Source organism: Leucopleurus acutus, assembly GCF_964270905.1.
Source record: "Leucopleurus acutus genome assembly, chromosome: 14".
Lineage (NCBI taxonomy): Eukaryota > Metazoa > Chordata > Mammalia > Artiodactyla > Delphinidae > Leucopleurus > Leucopleurus acutus.
The window spans coordinates 315,073-341,346 of record NC_139156.1 but is presented as its reverse complement, the minus strand read 5'-3'; the positions used below and the strand labels follow the sequence as shown (position 1 = coordinate 341,346).

Here is a 26,274-nt window from a genome sequence, read left to right as displayed (position 1 = left end):
AACCACTTAGTACCCAAGGCTCTTGTGTAAGAATCCCGACACGGAGTCCTGGGTCCTGCAATAAGAAACAGTCTCATTGGCAACAGAGTGTTTATTTCACTACTAAAACGTGCACACACACACGGACAAGAGGTCCCAAGTAGCCGTGGCAGAACCCAAGGACCACCTGTCCCCTCGGTGGCCGGGGCTGCTCTGCTCACAGCCCAGCTGCACACAGGCCGGTGTGGTCAGCGGAGACCCCAGGCCTCCCCACCGCCTCCCAGCACCTTCCAGCTAATGAGACAGCAGGACTTTTTCCCGGAGGCGGTGCCCAGCATTGCTGTGGTTGCACCTGAAGGGGTGCAGGAACATGACCACCAGCTTGCATTCTGGAGAGGCCGGAGGGGGGAAGGGGTGGGGATTGGGTAGGCTGCACCTGGTCAGCAGCCCCGGCCCTTCCTGTAGGCGCCCCTCTAGGTCCTGCCGCCCCGTGTGGCTGCCCCACACCCAGCGCACCTGCCAAGTCTCCTGAGACACCCACCGGCCTCCTGCCGGAACCCTGACCCATAGGGGTGGGAAGCATTCAGAGACTCGCAGCTGTGCCAGACGCCAGATGCCGCTGGAGTCGGGCTGGTGTGTGGAAAAGCTTGACGAGTGTGCTGGCGGCTCACGCTGCAGAGGCACGTGAAGGTCTGGGCCAGCCACAGTCCAGGTCCGGGTGGGTCTCTGAGGCTGAGCACAGCCTGGCCAGGCCCATCAGGGAGAACTGAGTCAACCGAGGGGCCGCCCTGAAGGGTCCCCCTGTTCAAGATTTTAAAACGGTCACGCTGCCTCTGAGGCCCCAGCCAGGGCTTGGCCACGACCTGTTGGTCTTTGGGAGCGTCGAGCTTGGTTTGGGAGGACAGAGCGCATCTGGGCGCCGCACCCAAGAATGCTGGCAGTGTGGACACAGGAGGCTGCAGGGAGCTGCGTCCTGCAGCGGAGCGCCTGGGTCTTCGGAGGAAAGTGCTTGGTCCAGGTCCCGCGGATAATCTGGAGACCTTCACTGTAACCAGAGCCGAGTGCCAGCTGTGGGAGAGCAGAGGTGGCACGGCTCCTGGGAGATGCTGGTCTTGGCACTGGCGTCCATCAGCTGAGTCCAAAGGCCCTGCAGCCCAGGGGCAGGCGAGGGCAGATTCTGGAGGCAGCCCTGCCGGGGAGGCTCCTGCTGAGCACAGGAGAGCCTGAGCCGGAAGCCAGACCCCGGAGCCGTCCTTCTGAGGGACAAGAGGCTATTCAAGCCACAGGACATGTGAAAGAGCTGGGGCCCCAGGCTGAGCTCACGGCCAGTGGACCAGGCTGGCGGCTTGAGGGAAAGGCACCTGAGAGGTGAAGGGCTGGCCTTCCGCGCGGGTGTTGAGTGCCAGCCGCAAACCCTTGTCAGGACGCGCCCTGTGGTTTCTTCAGAGGCCGCTCTGGCCTCGCTCTGACAGCCCTCGGGGTGTGGAGGAAGCTCAGCTCTGGGATTTCTTCTGCTGGACAGGTGCCCTCACATCTGGTGGCACTTGCTGGGCACTGGGCCCTGCCTTGTGGCCATGCCGACCATGGGTCTGACTGGAGCCTCGGCCCCTCTGGTCCACCTCGCCCTCAGCTTCCGAGGGGCTGCCTGCCACAGCTGCCGTCCCTGAGTACAGGCGGGGCTCTTATCCTGGAACGTGGACCTGGAGCTCAGAGCAAATGGAAAACTCTTGAAATTTAAACAGATTTTCTTTTTCTTCCAAAATAGGTCCAAGAAGAGCTGTTTCAAGTCAGAGCAAAGTGGCTTTAAGGGAGCCCCTGGCGACGGGTCTCGCAAAGCGTCTGCCCGTGGGGGGACACGGGCACGGGCCCTGGGCCCAAGGGCAGGGGCAAGGCGTGGGCAGTTCCTGTGGGTGAGGGTATCCTGGGAGCCATCTGGAGAACCACGGGGCCACGTCTGGGCTCACTAATCCACAGATGTGGCCCCCTTCCTTTCTGGAAGGCAGCACACTACAGCCTGCGAGGGAAACCTCTCCTCTCCCCCAAATCCTCAAGTCCTTTGGCCCACTGGGGCTGTTTCTGGGGGGGATGCCACCACGTCCTCAGGGGTGTGGCCGAACCAGCCCAGCCTGAGGGCCCACCTCTCTGCCTGGTGGTCAGCACCGTCCACACCTCTCAAGTGTCCAGGTGGGGTCAGGGGAGCTGGAGTGGCCTGAACAGCTTGTAGAGTGGTGGGCAGCTGGCCAGGATGGTGCAGGAACCTCAGGACACCTGCCTTTCTGGCTGGGGGGGTACCCTAACCTCCAAGTGGCAGGCAGGGCATCCTGGAGCTGAGGGGCCACTGGTCCCCTGGTAGGGTGGGAGGTGCGGAGGCTGGGGAGGGGATCGGGCAGGAGGAGGAACAGGAGGTGCCTCTGGGTCATAGGAGGAGAGGCTGCTGGACTGTCGGGAGTTGGCCACGCAGCTCCTCTGGGCTCAGAGGCCTTGGGCAGTGGAGGCAAGGGGCGCTCAGTGCTGGGCAGCCTCTGTGGTGGCTCGCGGGGCAGGCGCGGGCTGGGGGCAGATCTGGCCCCCGAGCCCAGCCCGGCCTAGGTCCGCAGCAGCCCCAGGGCGCCCAGGGCACCGCCCAGCAGCAGGCAGAGGTGAGGGTCGCCCGTGGGCCCCGCGCCCGAAGTCCACGCCCGGTAGCTGTAGACGCTTCGGTTCGTTCCGTTGCCGCCGGGTGCGCCGTCCTCCTCGTCGTCTGGGCCATGCTCCCCGGGCCCCGCGGCCCTCCTCCAGCTCGAGCCCGCCGCCAGGCCCGCGGCTGCCCCCGCCGCTGCCCCCGCCGCCGCTCCCGCGGCCACGCGCAGCGAGGAGCCGGCGTAGCGGGGCGCAGGCCTCACGCGCACCCTCGAGGCCCCGCGCGCGCCCCCGCGCAGCCCGCCCCGGGCGCTGCCGCGAGCCCCGCCACGGCCGCCCTTGGCCGCGCCGCTGTCGCAGAGGAAGGTGGCCGCTAGCAGCAGAGCCCAGCACGCGGCGGCAGTCCAGTTCATCTTCGTGGAGCAAAACCTGCGGGAGGATGGAGGAAGGGACCTCAGCTTCTGCGAGGCCCAGGGCGCCCGGGGCCTGGGGACAGGGGCTCAGCATTTGGTGGTACATGGGGCGCCAGCACCTTGGAGCACTACCGGCCCAGGCTGGCGTGGGCTAAGAGGAGGTTGTAATGCCTGAGGATTAGGGACTCAGGCTTGGGGAGGGCGTGGGCTCTTGTTCAGTAACTGGGAAGGGGCGGCAGGGGGTGAGAGGGTTCAGCACCTGCGGGTTATTCTGTGCTTGGGGGGGGGGGTGGTGGTGGAGTAGGGGCAAAGAATGGGCGGTGGTGAGCACCCTCCGGTGGGCGGGGGGCGCTCAGGCCTGGGGAGGGGGCCCCGTATTCTGGGCTGCTCTGGAAGGACCGACTCCGGTCTCCAGGGCTCGGCAGGACCAGAGGCCACCCTGGGGTCTCAGGGACCGAGGGTCCCCAAGGAACCAGATCGGGGTCTGGAGAAGGGACCAACGGTGAGACTCGGCCCGGCCCTCCCACCCCTTCCGGGGCTGCGCGGGGCCAGAGCCGGTTCGGGCCTCGGGGGCTCGTCACGCTGTGCGGACCCCGCCCCGCCGCCGCAGGCCCGGGCCCAGCTTAGGGTCGCCTCCCGCCCGCTTCTGCCTCGCCCTCCCCCCCTGCCCCCACCGCCTGGCTCAGCTGCTGGGCCGGGGGACCGGGATGCGACCACCTGCCGGAGGCCCCACCCTCCGCCCGGGCCCTGTCGGCCCCTCGCTGCGTCTTCATTTCTAGCCCGGCGGGCGCCAGCCCCAGCCTCCCGGTGCGCGCCCACATTCCGCCGCCCGGCCTTACCAGCCACGGGCCTCGCTCGGAACCGCGGCGGCCGCTCCAGGGACCGCTGCCGAGCGGGAAGGACGGAGCTGCGGCGGAGACTGCACGGAGCGCCGAGCGCCGACCGCCAAAGCGCCGACCGCGGAGCCTGGCTTTTGCGTGAGGCCTCCGCCCTAGGCTTGGGGGTGGGCAGACGCGGAGGCGCGTCCCCCGGGAGACGGAAGGGAGGAGATAAAGGCAGGCGCTCCGAGGCGCAGCCCCTCTCGCTGCCCAGCACCCCGTCCTAGCGGCCCCCCCACGCCCCCCCCCCCTCCCGGGTCCTGTCTCTCGACAGGACCCTCTGCCCCGCTGTCTTCAGCACCCGGTGCGCACACCGCCACCTTCCCACAGTCCATCCCACTCCACCCGCCCCAAACCCTAACCTCTCCCACCCCACCCTCTCCCGTTCCTCATTTCCATCCTTCCCGGGGTGGGTGTGTCCCAGACACAGGGACCACAGAATGCGACGTCGGACCCTGAGCTCCTGACCGCGGTGCACAGAGAGGGGAGGACGGCTCTCCAGGGCCCCATGGTGTCCGAGTCCCAGAGCAGCACCCCCTCGTGGGCCCCCCTCCTCCCGCCCTTTAGTGCCCACTGTTCAGGCTCCTCCAGGGGGTCCTCAGGTAGCCCCGCCACCGGTAACACGACTGCTCAAGCCAGCGGGCCTCCCCGGTCCCGGCCGGATTGGACTCTGGGGCCACGTCTGAAATGGTGCTGTCTTGCTTCCCAAGGTTGGTTTGTCCTCTGGAATCTCTTCCCCTCCACCCACTGACTCTAGGCCTTCACCCCAGCCACTCCACCTGGGGACACCAGGCCCTCTTGATGGTGTCGGAGGTGGGCACAGGGACCTCCTGAACTTCAGAGGGTTGTTATGTGATTCGATCTCTCAGCTTCCGTCAGACCCTCGTGGTCCCTGGAGGCTCAGCACCGCTGCTCCACACGTTCTCCTGGGCAATCTCAGGGCCTGTGGGTTTCAAATGCCACCTGGGCCAGAGGGGCAGCGGCCAAGTAGAGCGCCTCCCGCCCAGCCTCAGGGACTGGGCTGCTGTGGTGATGGATGGCAGGAGGGGTGGGGACAGAAATGGGGGTTCGTCCGAGGTTTGCATTCTCTGGTTGAGCCCTCCCCACCCCCGGTCCCACGCACAGAACGGCCCCCAGCGTGTTGCTCACCCCAAGGAAACAAGGGCGTTTCTCTGACGGTATCAGGAAGCACCTGGAAGCCCCGGCGCGGTGTGGGGCCTGCTGGGGACAGCTGCCGCTTTGGCCTCTCAGCGTCCTTTCCCTGTTCCGGTCAAAGCATCCTTGTGTGTGCCCTGGGGAGCCAGCCCTCTCTTATGTTCGGCCCATGGGGGTCTGACTGTGACTGCCCCCTCCCCTGGTCTTGTGAGGGGATGTGGCATGCCCTGTGGCTCTTCCTGGCCACGTGGACCTGCTTCCCAGTGTAAGGCCCCTGGCCGTGGTCTGAGCTGCTGAGAGAGGCCGCTCTCCTTCCGCGGGAGGCTGTGCCTGGAGCCGTTGCATGCGAGGACCCGTCACCCTCGTGGAGCCTTCACATGGAGCCCGAGGGCAAGTGAGTCGGGCCCTGTGCCCCCTCGACCTCCCGGGTCAGGCAGCGCCACAGCTGACGCCGTGGACCTTCTCTGGATGAGTGCTTTCCGTCACCTGCACTTAGAGGGTCCCCAGCCCGATGGCCCGTCCCTGCCCCCTCATTCTCAAGGGTCCTGCCGAGCACAGGGAGCTTCCAGGTAGCCTTCCCACTGCTTTGCTTTAAAGTGTGAACAGCAAACAGCGTTTATCAGGCATCCAAAGACAGAAAGTCTGCAACACAACAGAGAAAGACCAAGGTAAAGAAATGGGGTGAAAAAAAAGGCTCAAGAAGTTTGAGGAATTAGAAGAAAACCTAAGAAACAAACAAAAAATATTCCAACTCATAGGCTCAGAAAAGCTGGGGGGATACTATTTATATAAGAACAGGGTGCTGTGACAAAGGTCGCGGTTAAGAAAGAACCTCTGAGAAACAACCAGGAGAATTGAATTATAAAGGTAAGGAAATCTCTCTGCATGAGCAGCAAACATAGCAAATATGAGAGAAAGGCACAGCTTTGGGCTCTGAGTCTGACAGATGGTTGTTCGGAGGGGAGAGAAGAGCCAAGGGCGCCACGTAGGAGGAGCCACGGGCTGAGGCTTAACTGACCCTTTTCGAGACCCTAGACCTTTTCTCTTAAAATATGTAAGGGAAGCACAGAAAAAAATTGAGACTATTTTATGTTTAAATATCAACATGAAAAATCTAAATAGAATGTTAGCCACTGAGCCCAAGAGTACATCGGAAGCAGGTCGCACCACTCAGGTCCAGGTGCTTTCCACATCGTCAAGTATGCGGACGTGCTTTACTCACTGCTGCACCAAGGGAGAAGAACGCTCATGATTTGCTCAGAAGGAGAATACAAAGCATTTCATTTCTTAATTTTTTTTGTTTGTTTTTTGGGGCGTTTTTTGCATGTGAAAATGTATTACTATCGTGCCGTCACCATCAAAACTTACGATATTGGTCCTTTCTTCTAACCTTTGCGTTAAGGCCAAAAGAGAGACATTGGCTACTTTGACAACCTACAAGACGACTCCAGGAATGTCACCAACAGCATGACCTTTGCGACCAAATCCAGCAACCAGAACTTCATCATTTTCCTCCGTAAAGTTCAAACAACATCACTGGGTGCAAAGGCTGGGACTTGGGGGCCATCCTTCATTAACTGAAGCCTGACACACTTCCCTGCGGCAGAATTTGGCTGTTTGGCTCCAACCCCTACTGTTCTGAGCGCAGCTCCCTTTGCGTGAGAAGCGCCTCTGTAAGGGCTGGCCCTCTGGGCTCTGCTTTCTTGTACCGTTTATTAGGCCACTTCTGGTCTTGTCAGTGGCTACGGAGCTTCCTGGCAGGATGAAGACATGCCATGGGCCTGAGCAGAAGAGAGCCATTTCTTAGTTTTTAAATGTTATTTTTTAAATTGAAATACACATGACATGTAACATGTTGTAAATGTAAGGTGTCCAACATGTTGATTTGGTGCATTTGCATATTGTTATACAATCGCCATTGTCAAGCGTTTGATTTCCATCAACACTCATTGGTGGGGAAAAATGCCAAGAAAACTAGTCGTTGAAATGAATTTTTTAACCCGATTAAGGCTGTATTTCAAAAAAACCCTCAGCAGACATCATACTTAGTGGAGAGCCTTTAAATGTGTTCCCTTGAAAAATATGAACAAGAAAAGCTTCCTACTCTCACCACTTCTGTCGATCAGAGTAAAGTCCGGCCTGAGACCAGGAGATAGCCATGCACTGGAGAAGCCACAGGCTCTGCAGTTCGACTGCTTACCACCTCCCGCAGCTGGGGAGCCAACGACCAGGCAGAGCTGACGAAGCCTGCATTCTCCTGTGGTGCTTACTGGCTAGAGCTAGACAGCAGCTGTCCCTACGGACCGGATGTGCCCTTTCCAACTCACCCCAGTCCCCTCATCCCTGATTATACCCCCAGCTCGAGACTGGGCAGCAGCTGCCTCGGATCGGTTATGTTATACGAAGGAAAGGATGGAAGATGTGCCTGGAAACAATGTGATGTTCTGCGTGGTCTGCTGATGTCTTGCGCTTTGCTCTGCAGGCACCTGAGTTCGCAGACGTCTTAAACACATAGAGCATTCTCAAATATCTCTCCCATCACATGCCATGCCTCTCCAGGATACACTGTGCCCCACTGTTAGCTGGGCAAGTCTAGAAAAGAACTTCTGAATCATAGAAGTTAATGGAGGAACAGACTGAGATCGACTCCTTCAGACCCTTCATTGTAAGAGGGGCTGGGAGTAAAATGCAAACTGTTAGCACTCTCACTCTGCTTTTAGGTCGGTGACACACACACAGAATCAATGAGAGAAGCCATAAAGGCACTTCAGGAGACCAAGACTGGGTCAGTCTGAACAGGGGGTCACAAAACACGTTGGCCCCCTTCCTTGACTGTTTAGAAAATGAGTTGAGTTCTTAGAGAGAAAGCCATGGGGGTGAGGAGGAAAATGCAGTGGCCAGCCCAGTAGACGTCCTGGGCTGTCAAAAACCATCAGGCTCATCCTCGCTTCGGTTAGGGCTGCTGGCCCACGCCTAAAGATCTTGTAGGTGGCATAAAATGACTTTCAGCGGGGGAGTGTCATCATTGTAGAAAGGACAGAGAGTAGAATCTGGCCTTGGCCAACGTAAGACAGAGGAAGAGGATGCCTTCCTCACACCCCTTCATTCTGCTGTGACAAGTGCCACCTAATTTGCCCTTTAGGGAGGCAGAGACTCTGACACAGACCAGACGCTTCCCGTTGCTTAGGATGATCTCCGACGGGTAGTTCCCGCTGCTGAGCCAGCTGGGCAACTGCAGGGCAGGCAGGAAGAAGTTAGACTTGGGCAGTGAGTAGGTGCCTTCTTTGAAGGGACAGTGACAGGGAAGCCCACAGGTGTGCAGGGGTTCTGGACAGGGATTCTCAAGGGGAGTTAACACTTCAAGCACGTTATGGAAGTTCTCGTAGGCGCAGCTACCAAGTTGCTCCACACCTGGGACTTTGACCCAAAAGCCAGCCACTTCGTTCTCCAGAGCTAATACCACTTTCAGAGGATCTTTGAGGCCCACAGTGGTCCTGACCGCAGCATTGATGGTCACGTTCCTGGGAATGACAATGGGGTCAGGTTCCACAGTCAGGCTGTTGACCACCGCAGGGTGCTTCCCCTCATCGCAGTTACCCCAGGAAACACCACCGAGCCTGGAGAGCCTTCGAGAGGATGCGTGCAGGAGCTGCTGGGCCGGCGAGAAGCAAGCCCAGGGAGATGAGGAATGGGGCCTGCGTCAGGGCGTTCATCACAGAGGGTGGGTCCTCACCAGGTTAACTACAAGTTTTGTGGAGGTGACGACGCCTTTAAATGCCTGCCCGTATTGGTTATGCAAAGCTGTGCGTTCCAACATACACGCACTTTTGGAACCAAAAGGAGAGGAAGGAAGAATGAGGCAGATGCAGTGTTTAAGGAGGTAATGGCTGATAACTTTCCAAGGCTGATGAGAGAAAGCAAGTCTCGAATTCTAGAAGCGTGACAAACTCCAAGCATGATAACTACACACGCACATACACACACAAGCATACCCTGGACACCAAACACAACAAGAAGATCTTGAAAGCTTCCAGGCGTGGGGGAAAGCCAGAGATTGACCAGGTCACAGGTGGTCGGGGGAGTGACAGTGGAGGGGGACCTTCCCGGGAGCTCGGAGTGAGCTCGTCCTGGGCTGAGGAGCTGTCCCCTGATCGGGTGCTGAAGCTCCCTGTGAGAGGCAGCTGGAGCCTTCGGAGTTTTGGCAGTTCCCACTGTGCTCCCATCTCAGGGTGAGGGGGGAAGAGAGGAGCTTGCTGGCTGCACTGGGAGAGAGCCATGGCCTGCCTGGTGTGGACTGGTGGCTGTGAGCAGATGACGGGGGACGGATTTGAAGTTCCTCCCCCTGCAGCTGGTGCTAGGAGGGGCCAGGGCCTGGTGGAGTTTGGTCAGGGCCTCGCTGATGTCGTGGTTCGACAGGCAGTAGATGTTGGGGTTGAGCCGTGGGGTCACAACCAAGTAGACCCTGAACACCAGCTTGTTGAAGTCGAAGGAGCTGGCAGCGTGAGGCCAGGTGTGCATGAAGATGGTGGTGGTGTAGAAGATGGCCACCAGCGCCAGGTGGGAAGCGCAGGTGGAGAAGGCCTTGTGGTGGCCGGACCCTCCTGGAATGCTCAGCACCGTGGCCACGATGTGGGCATAGGAGACCACGGTCACTGGCAGGAAGGTCGCGAGCACAGCCAGGGCTGCCACGAAGTCCAGCACTTCGATGGTGATGGTGCTGGAGCAGCAGAGCCGCAGCAGGGGTGAGATGTCACAGAAGAAGCGGTTGAGGACGTTGGGGCCACAGAGCCTGAGGCAGGAGGTGAGAGCCATGGACACAAAGGAGACCAGGAAGCCACCCAGCCAGGCGCTGAGGGCTAGGCTCAGCAGAGCCTCGAGTCCGTGATGGCCGGCTAGCGCAGCAGGCGACAGATGGCCAGGAACCGGTCACAGGCCATGGTGGCCAGGAGGAAGCACTCAGGGGAGCCCAGGCAGAGGAAGAGGAGCAGCTGGTGAGGCAGCCTGAGAAGGAGACGGTCCTCGCCGAGGCCAGGAGGCCAGACGGCAGCTTGGGGACAGTGACCGAGGTGTAGAGGGTCTCCAGCACCGACAGGTTGGCCCAGAAGTAGGACACGGGTGTGTGCAGTGGCTGGCTGGCTCTGACGGTCACCACGATGGCCAGGTTCTCCAGGACAGTCACCATGTAGATCGTGAAGAATGACCCGAGCAGTGGCCCCTGAAGGTGGTACAGCCCAGGGAAGCCCAGCAGGATGACATCTGTCACCAAGGTCTCAGTGGAGTTGGTGGAGTTTCTCATAGCCCTCCCTGGCAGGGGGGTCACTTCTGAGTACCCTGGATAGCGGAGAGATGCAGGTGTGATGTGTGCTGGGCAGGGGGCCGGGCCGTGAGAGCTGCATGGGGCACTGCCCTGGACAGCGGGGAGATGCAGGTGTGATGTGTGCTGGGCAGGGGGCCGGGCCGTGAGAGCTGCATGGGGCACTGTAACCCTTCTCAAAGCCGCTGCAGCACTGACCCCCTCTCAGCCCAGCACCTCGCCCTGAGCTAACACCTGGCAAGGGGGCCTCGGTGCCTGCACACCGCTGCGCGCAGATACACCTCTTACCTCCACACTCATGTGGGTGCTCTCAGGTGCGTGCTGTTCCCTGTCCCAGCACCAGGTACACGGACAGGCGTGGGAGTGCGTGTGCCCGTGCACACACACACACACACACAGGTGCACTCCTGCACACACCCCCAGGTACATGCACACACACTCACACACAGGTGTATGTGTGCACATAGCAGGAGAGAAGACGCATTCTGCCTGCCTGGTGTGCCGTCTTAGGCTGTGTGTCTGGGCACTTCCCTGGCCTCCTCCACGTGGGCCCTCAGGGACTGCTGCTCTGTGCTGCTCTCTGGCCAGGGCCCCTCAGGCCTCAGGAAGGACACCACTTCCATCAGATGGCCAGCCGGCTCTCCAGGGGTGAGCAAACCCTGGGCCAGGGGTTTGCAGGGCTGGGGGTGTGGGGGGAGGGGTGTGGGGGAGGGGGTTTGGGGGGAGGGGGTGGGAGGGTTGATCCCCACTTTTGGTGTCCCCACATGACTCTCCGTGAACCGACCTGAGGTCTTTATCCTGTGTTTTCTGAGCATCAAAGTGGCCTTTGGGGGATGGTGGAATCGGTCCACTCAGAGCCTTTCAAGGGCCTCGCAGTTTGGGACTTTCGTGCCAGGACGCCCAGGAGTTGGGTGTCTGACGGATGGGCGAGTGGCAGGGAGGTGGGCGGGCTTGGGCGGAGCCGGGCAGTGCTCCCCGCTGGTGGGTGAGGGGCTCCTGGGGCCTCAGCTCCTCTTCAACCCCTCCCCGGCTCTGCGAGGTTGGGGTCTGTCCAGCAGGACCGGGGGCGCGCTGGAGGGGGAGGGTGATTCCCGCCGGCAAGTGTACTTCTTGGGCGACCCTCAGCCGGTTCCTTCTACATTGACCTTCCCTGGGCTGGGGCTGAGCTGGTGGCTGCTCCTGGCTCACCTCGAAGGGGCTTGGAGACCCCCACTGATGGCGCCCGGTGCCCAGCCCCCTGGGGAGGGGCTGCAGGAGGGCTCAGAGCTGGTGGGGGGTGCAGAGGGGACTGAGAACTGTGTCCCAGTCCCTGGCGATGTGAGACCCGTTGGCGATGCGGCAGAAGAGGCTGGGCCTGAGAAGGGGCTGCAGAACCGGGGTTGGTGGGCCAGCTTGGACACGGGACATCAGGGCTGGGGGCTCCAGGAGCCCGTGCCCTGCTGTCTATGCCGTGCAACTTGGTGTCAGGTGTTGGGGGCACCCGGAAGGTGCTGCCCTCGTAGCACCCCCAGACCCTTTGCCTCAAGACCAAGGTCACTGCCAACCTACCCCACCCCTCCCCTCGCAGAAGGTCTCCAGGGAGGGTCTAGGGGAAGTGGCGCATCTCATTGGGTCCTGCTGCCTCAGGGCCCAGGTGGCTTTTATGGGGTTCATTAGAGGCTATGCCCCCCCAGCCCTGTCTTCTGGAGGACGCTAATTGGCATTCTCACCAGCGGGACTCAGAGCAATTTGCAGGGTCCATGGAGGGACTGTGAGGGGGGAATATGATGTAACGGGTGGGACAAATAGAGCCTGGCCTGTCACCTGCCCTCCAGGTGTCCTGGCCCTGGTGACGCCTGAGACTGGCTCCCAGTCTCAAGGCCCTTCCCTGAGGTCCAAACGGGAGGGGCTGCTACCCGATAGCAATCGTTTTATTTCCTCTCCATGCAGAGCATTTATTCATTCGTTGGTATAAAATAAGGTAAGGGACTCTTGTAAACCTGCTCTCCACTCAAGACCTACACAGTGGCTAATAAGTGACCTTAGTTCCTCCCCTCTGCCACCCCTCCTTCCCTCTCAGAGGGACCACTCACGGGGGTTCCCCTGCTGCCTAAAGCATTTTAATTATAGATAACACATTGCTTAGTTTTGCTCGTATTCAAACGTCATAACAAAGGGTATCATGCTACATGCTGTCTTCTGGGTCTTGCTTTTTTTGTTGCGAAGATTCTTACTCTTTGTGGCAGCTGTACTGCACTCATTCTGACACCTGCGCAGTAACATTCTATCGTGTCTGCCTCACGATCTGTGCATTTGTTCTTTGTGCGCAGCTCCTGAGTGCGGGGCGCCAGGGTTTCTCTTGCAGCCACCCCTATGAATGGGAGTGCTGGGGCTGAACTTCACATGCAACTGCAAGAAAATGCCAAGTTCTTTCCTCAAAGTGGCTGTAGGGATTACACTCCTACCACAACATCCTCTACAACAGATGGTGTTGGTGGATTTCCTAATATTTGCCAATTTGGAGGCTAAAAATAGCATCTCACTGTGAATCGTCTTTCGCTGCTTCTCTTGCTATGGTTAGTGTCAGTGAGTGTTTCTGCTTCTGTGAGATGCCCGTGTGTGTGAGTGTGTGTGTGTGTGTGTGTGTCTTTTGCCCATTTCTCTCCATGGTGCCACCTTTTACTTATTGATTTGCAGGAGTTCTCTTTATATCCTTTTCTAAATTTCTTTACTGAGGTGTAATTTACACAGTGAAGTGCACAGACCTTAAGTGTTAAGCTTGATGAGTTTTGATGAATGCACACATGCATGGACCCGCACCTCATCAAGATACAAACTTCCTTCACCCCAGAAGCATGCTCCTTCCCAGTCAACCCTTAATCCCCCACTTCGAGGCAGCCACTGTTCTGATTCTTTTCTTCATAGATTAATTCTGTTTCTTTCTAGAATGTAAGAGAAACGGACCCACCCAATATCCCCTCTTTTGTCTCTGGCTTCTGTCAGCATGTTTTTGAGGCATGTCCAGGGTATCTGTGCCCGTTCCATTATATAGATAGACCACGGTTGTCTGGAAGAGTGTTATTTAATTTCCAAATATTTGGAAGTTTTCTGGAGATATTTCTCCAGATATTTTAATTTCATTGTAATCAGAGCACATCCTTTGCATAATTTTGCATCTTTTAGAGTTTGAGATTTATTTAATGCTCTAGAATATGGGCCTGTATTGGGAAGTGATCTGTGTTCATGGGTCTATTTCTGGATCCTGTTCTGTTCCATTTGTCCCTAAGCTCGTCCTCTCTGACGCCGCACTGCCTCGATTACGGCAGCCTTATAGGCTTGAAGCAGCTGGTGCGAGCGCTCTGACTGTTCTCGTTCTTCAAAGTAGCTTTGGCTCTTTTAGTTACTTAGCTTTTCCATAAATTTTAGATTCAGCTACTTGATTTCTATGAAAAAAATTCTGTTGTAATTTTTATTGGAATTGCATTGAATCTAGATCAGTTTGGGGAGAATTAACATGTTTACAATATTGAATCTTCCAATACATGAACATGGTCTATCTCTTCATTTTTTGGTTCATCTTTGATTCACATCATTAGTGTTTTTTAATTTTTACCATGTTTTGCAAATATCTTTCCCCAGGTTATAGCTTTTCTCAGTTCCTTTAAGATGTCTTTTGATGAACAGAGTTCTTAATTTTTCAGTTATTTTAGAACAGTTTTAGATTTGCAGAAAAGTTGCAAATTTAGTACAGACAGTTCCCGTACACCCCATACCCAATTTCCCCTAATGCTAATATCTTACATTAGTGTGGGGTATGTTTGTTACAATTCATGAACCAATATTGATACATGATTATCAACTAAAGTCCATACTTTAGTTGGATTTCCTTAGTTTTTACCCAATGTTCTTTTCCTGTCCCCGGATCCCATCCAGAACACAACTTTACATTTAGTTGTCATGCTTCCTTAGGTTCCTCTTGGCTGTGAGTTTCTCATACTTTTCTTTTTTTTTGACAGTTTTGAGGAGTTTGGGTTATCTCTTTTATAGGATGTCCCCAAATTAGGGTTTGTCTCATGTTTTTCTCAAGATTAGACTGGGGTTAAGGATCTTTGGGGGGAAGACTACAGAGATAAAGTGTCCTTCTCATCATGTCGTATCAGAGGTCCATACTGTCAACAAGGATCATCAGTGCTGGTGCTGACCTTGATCACCTGGCTGAGGCCGTGTGTCATCTCTCCTGTCAGGTTACCCACCAGCCTTCCACACTGTCCTCTCTGGAAGGAGATGATTACATCAGCCCATACTTAAGGAGTGGGTGGGGGGGGCGGCGGTCATGCTCTCCCTCCTTGAGAAAGGAATATAGACCTAAATCACTTGCAGTTCTTTTGCATGGAAGATTGTCTTTTCTCCTCATTTCTTTATTTATCCAATCAGTCCTTTATATCAGTACAGACGCATGGATTTTATTTCATACTTTGGGTTATAACCTGATGCTATGCTAATTATTTTGTTGCTCGAACCATCCCAGCTTTTGTCACTGGGAGCTCTCAGATGATTCCTGGGCCCCTTGGACACGCCCCATCATTTTGGCTTTTCTTTTGAATACTTACTTTCTGGTGCTGAGATGCCCCAGGCTCATCCTGCACATTTCCTGCTATACCTGGAATCAGCCATTTTCCCAAGGAGCCCTGGTACCTTTTATTATACGATGATATTAGAAACCAACCTCTGGGGACTTCCCTGGTGGTCCAGTGGTTAGCACTCCGAGCTTCCACTGCAGGGGGCACAGGTTCGATCCCTGGTCAGGGAATTAAGATCTCTTGTGCCACGAGGCATGGCCAAAAAAAAAAAAAAAAAAAAAGAAAGCAACCTCTGGGTGCCAGCAGTGCCTGTCGCTACTAGGATACTGTTATCTCTAGGCCCCCTTGCCTGACAGAGCAAGGAGACCTGTGTGTACAGTAACCTGTGTGCACACACTTCCACACGTATTTCTGTATGTAACACCTGTATCTGTGCTAAGCCAAACAGGAGACCTTACTGATGTCTCCAGCTCTGATCCGTCACCACATGGACCATTCCATCCTCCTTGCCGTGCTTATCTGTAAGTGTCCACCCCGACAGTGAAACCCCGGGCTCCCACTGCCCATCATCCATTAACTTAATTGTCCAATTCCAGTGTACATGCAAAGTGGTGGTAGAATTGTTAACCTGTACTCTGTTAGGAAAAATCTTTGTCAACTAGAGCACAGTGCTGTGTAGTTTCTCCTGCCATTGGTCTTACAGACTCCACTCATTTCCAAGGTTACTTAGACTAGCACCTTTACACCCCACGTCCTGCAGTGAGGTTTTTCTTGCATTCCTTCTACAGTTCAATTGTTTGCCGCCTTCTGCATTCCATCTAGAGTCCCTGAGCCTCCTAAATGATTTTTTTTTAAAGTTTATATACATTGAAGTTCACGTTTTGTACAGTAGAGTTCTGTGGGTTTTAACAAGTATCAATATCATGTATCCACCATTACACTATCACAGAAGAGTTTCGCTGCCTTAAAATCCTCTGAACTTCACCTGTTAAACCCTCTCTCCTCCCCCTGGCCCTTTGGCACTTACTGACCTTTACTGTCTCCACAGCTTTGCCTTTTCCAGAATGTTATAAAATTGGACTCACACGGTGTGTAGCCTCTTCAGACTGGTGTCGTTCAGTTCGCAATGTACCTTTAAGATTCAGCCATGTCTCTTCGTGGCTCGACCGCTCACTCCTTTTTAGTGCTAAATGACATTCCACTGGATGGAATTAGCACTAAGTGGGCCACAGTTGATTATTTGCTCACCTATTGAAGGGCATCTTGGTTGCTCCCAGTTTTGGGTGGTTATGGGTAAAGCTGCTGTAAACACTGGCATGCGGGTTTCTTCGTGGGCATAAATTTTCAGATCAGTTGGGCAAATACCTAGGAGTGTGGCTGCTAGATCACATGGCAAGACTACATTTAGCTGTTAGGAAGCTGCCTAACTATCTTCCACAGTGGCTTTTTCATTTGCTTTCCCGCCAGCAATGAAACAGAGTCCTTTTGCTCCACATCCTTGCCAGCATTGTGCATTGTCAGGCTTTTGGATTCTAGCTGTTCTTATAGGTGAGTAGTCGTATCTCCTTTTTAAAAACTTTATTTATTTATTTATTTGGCTGTGCTGTGGGGCATGTGGGATCTTAGTTTCCTGACCAGGGATCGAACCCGTGTCCCCTGCAGTGGAAGCGCGGAGTCTTAACCACTGGACCGCCAGGGAAATCCCTGCTTTTTTTTTTTTTTTTTTTTTTTTTGCGATACGCGGGCCCCTCACTGCTGTGGCCTCTCCCGTTGCGGAGCACAGGCTCCGGACGCGCAGGCTCAGCGGCCATGGCTCACGGGCCCAGCTGCTCCGTGGCACGTGGGATCTTCCCGGACTGGGGCACGAACCCGTGTCCCCTGCATCGGCAGGCGGACTCTCAACCACTGCGCCACCAGGGAAGCCCATCCCTGCTTATTTTGATGTGCAATTTTCTAGTAAATTTTGTTGGCCATCTTATCATAGGCTTCTTTTTCATCTGTATATCTTCTCTGGTGAGGTGTTAAAGGTCATAATTTTAACACAGTCAAAATTTTCAATATTTATTTTTTTACACTTCACATTCTTTTTTTTTAATAAATTTATTTTATTTTTTTAAATTTAGTTCTGGCTGTGTTGGGTCTTCGTTGCATTGTGAGGGCTTCTCATTGTGGTGGCTTCTCTTGTTTTGGAGCATATGGGCTCTAGGCTCATGGGCTTCAGTAGTTGTGGCTTGTGGGCTGTAGAGCGCAGGCTCAGTAGTTGTGGCGCATGGGCGGAGTTGCTCTGCAGCATGTGGGATCTTCCCGGATCAGGGATCGAACCTGTGTCCCCTGCACTGGCAGGCGGATTCTTAACCACTGCACCATCAGGGAAGTCCCTGATTCACATGCTTTTAAAGGACATTCTTGGCTACTCTGAGGTTAGAATAATGTTCATCTACATATTCATGGAAATATTTTAAGTATTTCCTTCTTTTTTGACATTCTTTTCTTTTTCCTATTTAAAAATTGAAGTGAAATTCCCATAACATAAAATGAACCAGTCAGCTCCCAATTTGCTTTCTGTCTGTGGATTTACCTATCCTAGATATTTCATATAAATGACATCAATATGATATGTAACATTTTGTGTCTGGCTTCTTTCATTTAGCTTAATGTTTTCAAGGTTCATCCATGTTGCAGCCTGAATCAATACTTCATTCCTTTTTATGACTGGATAATATTCCATTGTAAGTATATACCAACTTTTCTTTCTTTATCCATCTCTTAGGGTTGTTTCTACCTTTTGGCAATATGTGAATAGTGCTGCTACGGACCTTCGTGTACAAGTATTTGCTTGAGTACCAGTTTTCAATTCTCTTGCACCAGAAAGTGATTCAGTTATACATACATATACATACATACATATATATATTCCTTTTCAGATTCTTTCCCATTATAGGTTATTACAATATATTGAATATAGTTCCCTGTGCTATACAGTAGGTCCTTGTTATTTATGTATTTTATATATACTAGTGTGTAGCTGTTAATCCCAAACTCTTTGGTAACTATAAGTTTATTCTCTATGTCTGTGAGTCTATTTCTGTTTTGTAAATAAGTTTGTTTGTATCATTTTTTTTAGATTCCACATATAATTGATAACATATGATATTTGTCTTTCTCTTTCTGACTTACTTCACTTAGAATGATCATCTCTAGGTCCATCCATGTTGCTGCAAATGGCATTATTTCATTCTTTTTTATGGTTGAGTAATATTCCATTGTATATATATACCACATTTTCTTTATCCATTCATCTGTCGATGGATATTTAGGTTGCTTCCGTGTCTAGGCTATTGTAAATAATGCTGCTATGAACATTGGTGTGTGTGTATTTTTTAGAATTGGTGTTTTCACTTTCTTTGGCTATGTACTTAGGAGTGGAATTTCTGAATCATATGGTAGTTCTAATTTTAATTTTTTTGAGGAAACTCCATACTGTTTTCCAAAGTGGTTAATATCATTTGCAAATATTTTTCTCCCATTCACTAGGTTGTCTTTTCATTTAGTTGATGGTTTTCTTTGCTGTGCATACACTGGAATATTATTCAGCCTTAAAAAAGAAGGAAATCCTGCTATATGTGACAATATGGATGAACCTGGAAGACATCATGCTCGGTGAAATAAGCCAGGCACAGAAGGACGAATGCTGCGTGACTCCACATATACGAGGCATCAACAGAGTCAAACTCATAGAAACAGAGGAGGATGGAGGCTGCCAGGAGCTGCGGGAGGGGAAAGGGGAGCTGTGTTTCAATGGGTATAAAGTTTCTGTCATGCAAGGTACGTTCCGGAGCTCTGCTGAACACATGGTGCTTATAGTTAACAATAGTGTGTTTGCACCTTAATTTTGAAGAATGGGACAGTGGTGTGGTGATGGGGCCTGGGGTAGCCTTGTGTTCCCGTGCTGCACAATCCCGAGAGTGGATGGGAACCTTCCCCTCCCCCCAGAGCATGGTCTTTATTGTCCAGCTCGTTGCCAAGTGTTTAACGAGGCCCGGCTCTTGTCCTAGGTACACCATACTAGGTGTAAATACAGCAGTAGGAGACACAGTCCCTGTCCATTTGAGGCATATAATCCAAGTATTTCTCAGGAATTACTCCATGGTCAGAAATAAAATCTGGACTTAGCTGCCTGTATTGCAAGGAACATTCTTTAAAGTCAACATTTTAAGGAAAAACATTACACCCTGCACTTACATAGTAGGAAATTTCTTCCTGGTAACATCAGCTTCATCATTATCAATAAACAAGGTTTACTTTTGTTAAAATTCACCTTACATTCCCCTCCTCTGTAATTTGAATAAAGATTTTTAAAAAATTAATTAATTAATTTTTGGCTGCATTGGGTCTTCATTGCTGCATGTGGGCTTTCTCTAGTTGCAATGAGCGGGGGCTACTCTTCGTTGCAGTGCACAGGCTTCTCACTGCACTGGCTTCTCTTGTTGTAGAGCATGGGCTCTAGGTGCATGGGCTCAGTAGTTGTGGTGCACGGGCTTTGTTGCTTCATGGCATGTGGGATCTTCCTGGACCAGGGCTCGAACCCGTGTCCTCTGCATTGGCAGGTGGATTCTTAACCACTGTGCCACCAGGGAAGTCCCATAAAGATTTTTTGAAAAGGGAATTTTATGAGGTTAAGCAGTGGAAGGAAGGGCTTAGGTATAAATTTGGCCAACAGTTGTCTGGGCAAAGGAGCTCTAGGGTGTTGAGTGAACCCAGCTCATCTCCAGGCCATTTTTACTAATATTTTGAGGACAACAGAAAGCCCCTGAGGGTGGATGGGAACCAGTAAACATGCAAAGGTGGGGGGCTGTCCCTCCTGTAACCACGGTACGTCCTGTAAGATGCAGTCTGAGCTTGGCCCTGCTGGTCCTGAAGAAGCAAGCCACCATCATGAGAAGGCCTGTGGGAAGGCCCCAGGGCAGGGCACGGCGGTGGCCTCTCGGGCCGAGAGCAGCCAGAAAGAAAATGGGACCTCAGTCCCACAGCTGCAGGGAGACAAATTCTGCCTGAGGGTCCGGCCCTGGTCAAGCCTCAGATGAGAACTCAGCCCACCTGACTGCAGCCTGGGGCCCTGAGCAGGACCCAGCTCAGCTGTGCTTAGGCCAGCGTCCCACAGAGACCATGAGATAACAAATGTGTGTTGTTTTGAGCCACTAAGTTTGTGGTGATTCGTCGCTCAGCGCAGAAGAACATAGGTGGTGAAGGAAAGGGTGGTGGGCTGTAAGGTTGAAAATATTTTTAGAATCAGCAGTTACCTGAAAGGCGTTCCTGTGTCTGCTCTAGCAGGTCTTCACTGAGAGTAACCTGAGACCTACAGCACCTCTCCAGGTCCACGCAGGTGCTGTTGATCAGGACCAGGGGAGGAGCACAGCAGCCAGAGCTGGCGGGGCAGAAGAGAGCCCCCTCAGGAGTCTCCTTTGAGGTCTGTGCCAGTCGGTCCTGAATGTCTGTACAAGTGGCAAATCCCCGTATCATCAATTTTACTGATGCTCTCAAAGAACCAGCATTTGTTTTCATTGATTTTCTCTCTTTTTTTTCTGTGCTCCATTTCACTGATTTCTGCTCTGATCTTTATTATTTCCTTTATTCTGCTTATTTTTGTGCTTAGTTTATTATTATATTTCTAGTTTCTTAATCTGGAAGCTGATATCATTGATTTAAGGTCTTTCTTCTTTTCTAACATAGGTGTTTGATGCTATGAATTTCCCTGAGTACTGCTCTAGGAGAATCCCACAATTTTTGATATGTTGTGTTTTTATATTCATTAAAAAGTTTCTTATTTCTCTTGATTTCTCATTTAACTAACAAGTTACTTAGAAGTGTACTGTTTCCAAATATTTGGAGATTTCCCAGATATCTTATTCTTTTATTGGTTTCTATTTTAATTCTATTATGATCAGAAACATACACTGCATCACTTGCAATTCTTTTAAATTTGAGGCTTGTTCTACAGCCTAGAATAAGGGTCTATCTTGGAAAGTGTTCCATGTGCACTTGAAAAGCATGTATTCTTCTGTGTCTCGTGGCGTGTCCTCTAAGTGTCAAGTAGGTCAAGTTGACGGCTGTTCAGTCTACCGTGTCCTCCCGCCTCTGCTTGTTCTGCCCCCTTGGGTTTCGTAAATACAGCTGTTCGTCGAGTTTCTCCTGAGTCCTATGCTGGCAGCTGCTCGACATCTTTCACTTCTTCACGCGCCTTCTCACCTTTGATTTTGTGCCGAAGATGATATTTGAAGCAATACTTGAAGGAATGACTGGCATTACTCTGATGTAATCCCTCCCTCCAGGAGGGATTTTTGTTGGTTTTTACTTCTTCCAGACACATGGTGGTGCTGGTTGTTTAGAATCCTGTGACTCCAAGTTCAAAGTCTGCACTTTCATGCTCTGAGGATTCTCGACTTGTGGTTGTCCTGGGCCCCGGGGAGCTGGATCTTGCCTGAATCACCCTCGTTCCCAGGGTGCAGCCCCTCCCTAGGCAGGCTGTGGGTTTGCAGGGTCACCGTGTTTGTGGGGTCTGTAGGGACTCAGCTGGCCTGAGGGCCGAGTCTGGGCTCCCCGCACTAGACACCGGTGGTCTTTATTCCTCAGCCTGGCAATTTCTCACTGACTCTTGTCCCTTTGCTGCTTTTAGGATTAAAACGTGGTTCACTCCCCTTATCTGGTTGTCCTCCAGGAAAAGGTTAATCTGAAGTGCTCAGTTCTCCAGCCTGGGTCTGGAGCTCCCCATGGTTTCCTCTGCGTCTCTGGTACTCTTGCTTAGATATCAGATCTCCGGGCCAATTCCCTGATTTTGAAACGTGTTTGGTATCCATTTTGCATGTCAATTCTTGCCTTGATTTTCTGAACGATTTCTTCAATTCACTTCCAATCCTTACTGAAATTTTATTTCTGCCATCATATTTCCAGTTTGCAAGTTTCTCCCTCTCTCTCTCTCTCTCTCTCTCTCTTTTTAAAAAGTTTTTATTGTTTCAACAACGCAATCCATGTTTTCTCATGTCCGAGGATATTCACAAAATTCTCTCCCTTTGAGCTCTGCTTCCTCTGACTTCCAGTCCTTCCTTAGTTTCGCTCCATCTTGCCTGCTAGAGGCTCTCATCAGATGTCTGGTGACCCTCAGCTCTCAGCCTGCACTGGAGAGGCCCAAAATGCTAACTATACCCAGGAAGGGTCACTGGGCTGGGGCACCCCACTGTCAGTGTCCTTGGTTCTGGGCAAGTTTCGTGGGACGTTTTCTCAGAGAAGTTCCATCCAAGCTCCCATCTGGAGGGACCAGGGTGCAGGACTGGGGTCTCGCCATCAGATATCTGGGTGTGTCCTCCCTGGGCCTCTATCTCTGGAGTTCTGGGCACGTGTCACCACCAGAGCAGCTGCTCTGCTCCCTCCTGTTGGGTCCCTACCCCCTGCCCCACGTCAGCCTGTCGCTCCGTCCCAAGAACGGGCCCTCCAGACATCCTAGTGAGCTTCCAGGTCTCCAAAGCCCATTTAAAAGTCAGTCCAGGGACTTCCCTGGTGGTCCAGTCGTTAGGACTCCACACTTCTGCTGCAGGGGTCGCGGCTTCGATCCCTGGTTGGGGAACTAAGATCCCACATGCCACATGGCGCGGGCAAAATAAAAGTCAGTCCACTCATTTGTAGTGTGGCTGGGGTTTTAGCTTTTTGTCTGCACTGTGCGGGACTCAGAACGGGGCCCTGTGTGGGTCCACACACTTGACGTTGAAGTAACACCCAGTCGAGAGCCGGCTGCCCAGCGAGGGCGGGAGGGGAGCCGACTTCTGTCTTTAGGACCTGGTCCTTTCAAGCCTGTGAAGACAATTCCTTGTAACAGGGGAGAAGCTGCCGCCAGCCCTGGCCCCTGCTGGAACAGGCTGCATCACGTGTGCAGGATGTATCTGGAGAACAGAAACCTCAGCCTCGTATCTCTGCCCTTGTTTCGTGTCTGCTCCAGGTGGCAGGAACCCCCCGTTTTCATCCTGCAAAGACTTTAGGAGGTAGCAGGGCCCCGAGCTCCAGGGTGTGGGCTCTGGGATGGGCAGCTCGGGTTCAAACCCTGCCCTCCCCCGGCCACCTGAGCCTTGGACAGGACAGCTGCCCTCCCCGCGCCTCTGCTCTCTCAGCTGTCCCGCGGGGTCATGGCGGGACCGTGGCTGAGCTCACCTGCTACAGACCCTGGGGTGCCTGGTGGCTACAGGGGCGGCGGTGACTCCAGGCAGAAGAGGGAGTCTGGTCAGACCTTGGTGGTGTGGTGTCAGCTGCCGGTGTGGCCAGGGCCTGGGTACCACTACCCCGGGCCCCCGTCTCCACTCTCCCACTATGGCTCCTGACAGCCATGTCTGCTCTGAGCTGCCGCTGACTGGCTGTGGGACTTGGAACAGAGATCTGTACTCACCCAGCTCCTGTTTCTCAGTCTGAAAGATGGAGCAGAAGGGCCACTTCTTTGATGGGGTGGGAGGTGGGCCTGAGTTCTCATCACACAGATGCACGGGGACAAACCACAAGGTCCCCGTCTTGCACCACCATGTACCAGTCAACACACGTGCTCCCCAAACCCAACACGAGCGCAAGAGCCACACACCGTCCCCCAGACTTAGATTCACTCACAGGTGCCTGCACCCTCCGCGCCCAGCCCACAGGCCCCCGAGCAGAGCAGGCATTCACGTGGACACCACACCCCCAGGCAGCTGAAGACACAGAGACGGCAGTGCCCGTGCCCCAGAGAGACATTCAGACGTCCCTGTACACACGCCACCTGCACAGAAACACATGGACAAACACGGCTCTGACACAAGGGTAAACCCCCTACCACAGACACGCTGCCCTGCACACGGGGGCCAGTCAAGACACGTACCTGGCTGCCAACAGCCCTGGCTGGCTCGCTGCCCATTGTTGCGGGAATGGGCACACACAGGCATGCGCTCAGACACGGGAACACAGGCACACACACCCTCAGCTCCACCTGTGCTAAGACTGATGCAGTCTCAGGCGGTGGGGCTGGGTTCAAGCCCCAGCCCTGCCCACGCTCTGCTCACCTGTCATGGGGCGCCCGACAGTTCTCTGGGGCAGGGGCCTGGCAGACGCGGCTCCTTACCTGGTCCCGAGCGCTCAGAGGGACTCAGGTTCTGCACGGGTGTTCGGTTGGGTCAGGGCAGGCAGAGGCTGACCAGGGGCTCCTGCAGCGTGTGTCCTGCTGACAGCTGAACCCAGCTCTGGACGCCGGGCCTGCGGATCTCCCCATCCCAGGACTGTTGTGTTCCCTGCGACCATCCAGGTGCATCCCTCCCAGGATAGAGCTCTGAGGATACAAAAGGGATGAGCCTGGCTGCAGAGATTCCCTCCACAGTAAAGAGGCCGTCTCGGGGGAGACAGCAGCCGATGCCTGAGATGGAAGCAGGCGCCTCCTCTGAGGTCCCTGTTTCACAGCAACGGGAGTCTGGTCTTCTGGGAAAGCACAGCGGACCACAGCCTCCTCTGCGCGGGGAGAGCGGCTGGGGGCTGGGCAGCCTGGGAGCCCACACCACCCGCCTCCCAGCCCACGAGTGTGTTTCCAAAGGATAACCGAGTCTTAAATGGGAGGCTGACGTCGGTCCTCAGTCACTTTCTTCTCACATGAAAAGAGCCCACAGAAGGGAGAGGCAGGCGGGGGAGGACAGGGCCAGGCTCCTCCCCCCCCAGCCCCCGCCCGTCCCAGGGGCCGGTGCACAAGACACCCACACGGCCCCGCAGCTCCTCCTGGGAGGCCAGGCCTCTGCCCGGGGCCCTCCTGTCCTGTGATTAGCTCTGTCAGCCAGAGTGGCGGGAATCAGAGCCCAGAAGGAAACCTGCCCTCCCCCGCTGTCCTTGTGGGACCACAGCTGGTGTGACAGAGGTAGGATGTGGGTGCAGGTGGACACCCTGCCATCCAGCGGCCGCTCAATGCAGCAGAGGGGGCTCGGGTAGAAACCACTGCCCACCCCTGGCCAGAGCTGGGGGCACAGGAGCGGCCTGGGCCATGCCCCAGACCCTGCTGTCCTGGGTGGGCTCCACGCTGCCTGCTCCGAGTGGCTGGGGCTCCCGGCCGGCCGCATGGTCACCTACCTCCCTGCTCTCCGGTGGTCCACTGTGAGGGTCACATGAGGTGGATGGAGAAACCCTTTAGTGAGGCACGAAGGGGTGTCGGCCCTAGGACCCTCTGCCCAGGAACCCGCAAGGGGCCTCGGCCGCTTCCTGGCACGTGGGGCGCAGACCTCGCCATCAGTCTCTGTGCTGAATCAGAGAAGGGGTCCCACAGGCTGCAGGGGACAGCTTACCGGCCCCTTAAAGGTGGGAGAGGGCCCTGCTGCCACTCCAGCTGCCCCGCTGGTCCCGGGTGGGGGTAGCTTGGCTGTGTGTCCCTCTGCCCCGAAGTCATTTTACAGAAGTCCTTTACTCCTTCATCGTTCAGAGGCGTTTGCTGGGTCCTCACTGGTCTCCGCCTGGGCTCTCAACTTCAGATGCAGCAGTGAACAGACAAGTTCCTGCCACGTGGAGCTGGGGTGCTGGAGGAGGTGGATGGCAGGCTGGTGAGCAGGCCCTCCTGGGGCCCACGGGTGGTGACGCGTGCCGGGTGCAGGGCAGGGCTGTGGCTCGTGCCGACTCCTGAGGGCCCAGGGGCACTGGAGATAGCAGGGGAAGGAGGGCCAGGCAGAGCCAATGGTGACTGCAAAGGCCTCAGGGTGCTGCGGCGTGGGCTACGTGCTGGGGAGGGGCCTGGGGCAGAACCACGGCCGAGCTCAGAGGTGGGCGCCCCTCAGTGGTCAGTGCACATAGCCTGCTGGTGTCCTCGGCGCTTGGCTTTCTCAGGGAGAGGTGCAGGGCTCTGACCAGAGCGGGGCCAGATGCATCTTCGCTTTAAAGGAACGAAGCGCCAGGGTCTGGTCTGGGGCTGTGGTTGCAGGTGGTAGAGTGCGCTCTAGTGTGACTGTGGTGGGTCAGTCACATCCGCCACAGGATGGATTCTGGGGCAGAGCCCGTGGGCTTGGCTGATGGATTGGACGTAGGTGTGGGAGAGCCAGGAGTCCCAGGCTCTGGGAGCCGTGGGATTGAGGGCTTCGGTGGAAGTCAGAAGTAAGTTTTCTGTGTGCTTATTTGGAGATGAAAGGACAGTCAGGTGGAGACGTGGACGTGTGAGACTGGAGTCCAGAGCTGGGCTGGGGGTGGAGGTGAGCCTTCGGGGGTCCGTCTGGGCACGATGGCATTTCCTCACGAGGCTGAGAAGAGGCCCAAGGCCTGGGGCCTCCCACGGCCGAGGGTGTGGGATGGGAAAGGAGCCTGGAGCGGGCAGGTTGTGGGGGAGGAGTGAG

At 54.5% G+C, this 26,274-nt stretch overlaps 2 protein-coding genes and 1 pseudogene across 3 annotated transcripts; all 3 read right to left on the bottom strand.

Annotated features, from left to right (window-relative positions):
- Positions 1-2,564: 2,564 nt before the first annotated feature.
- SPRN (shadow of prion protein) lies at positions 2,565-3,011 on the bottom strand (the record flags this gene model as incomplete). The annotated part of the gene is made up of 1 exon (XM_082854981.1): positions 2,565-3,011. One exon carries the CDS (start codon positions 3,009-3,011, stop codon positions 2,565-2,567), a length of 447 nt encoding a protein of 148 aa, XP_082711107.1.
- Positions 3,012-8,066: 5,055 nt separating this feature from the next.
- On the bottom strand, positions 8,067-8,757 carry LOC309971443 (ganglioside GM2 activator-like; annotated as a pseudogene). The gene has a single exon. The product of its transcript is annotated as a ganglioside GM2 activator-like (transcript).
- Positions 8,758-9,268: 511 nt separating this feature from the next.
- Positions 9,269-23,868, bottom strand: LOC309971442 (olfactory receptor 6B9-like; the record flags this gene model as incomplete). The annotated part of the gene is given in 5 exon segments (XM_082854428.1): positions 9,269-9,909; positions 9,912-9,936; positions 9,940-10,037; positions 10,040-10,375; positions 23,805-23,868. Coding segments are annotated over 5 exon segments (1,164 nt in total).
- Positions 23,869-26,274: the final 2,406 nt, after the last annotated feature.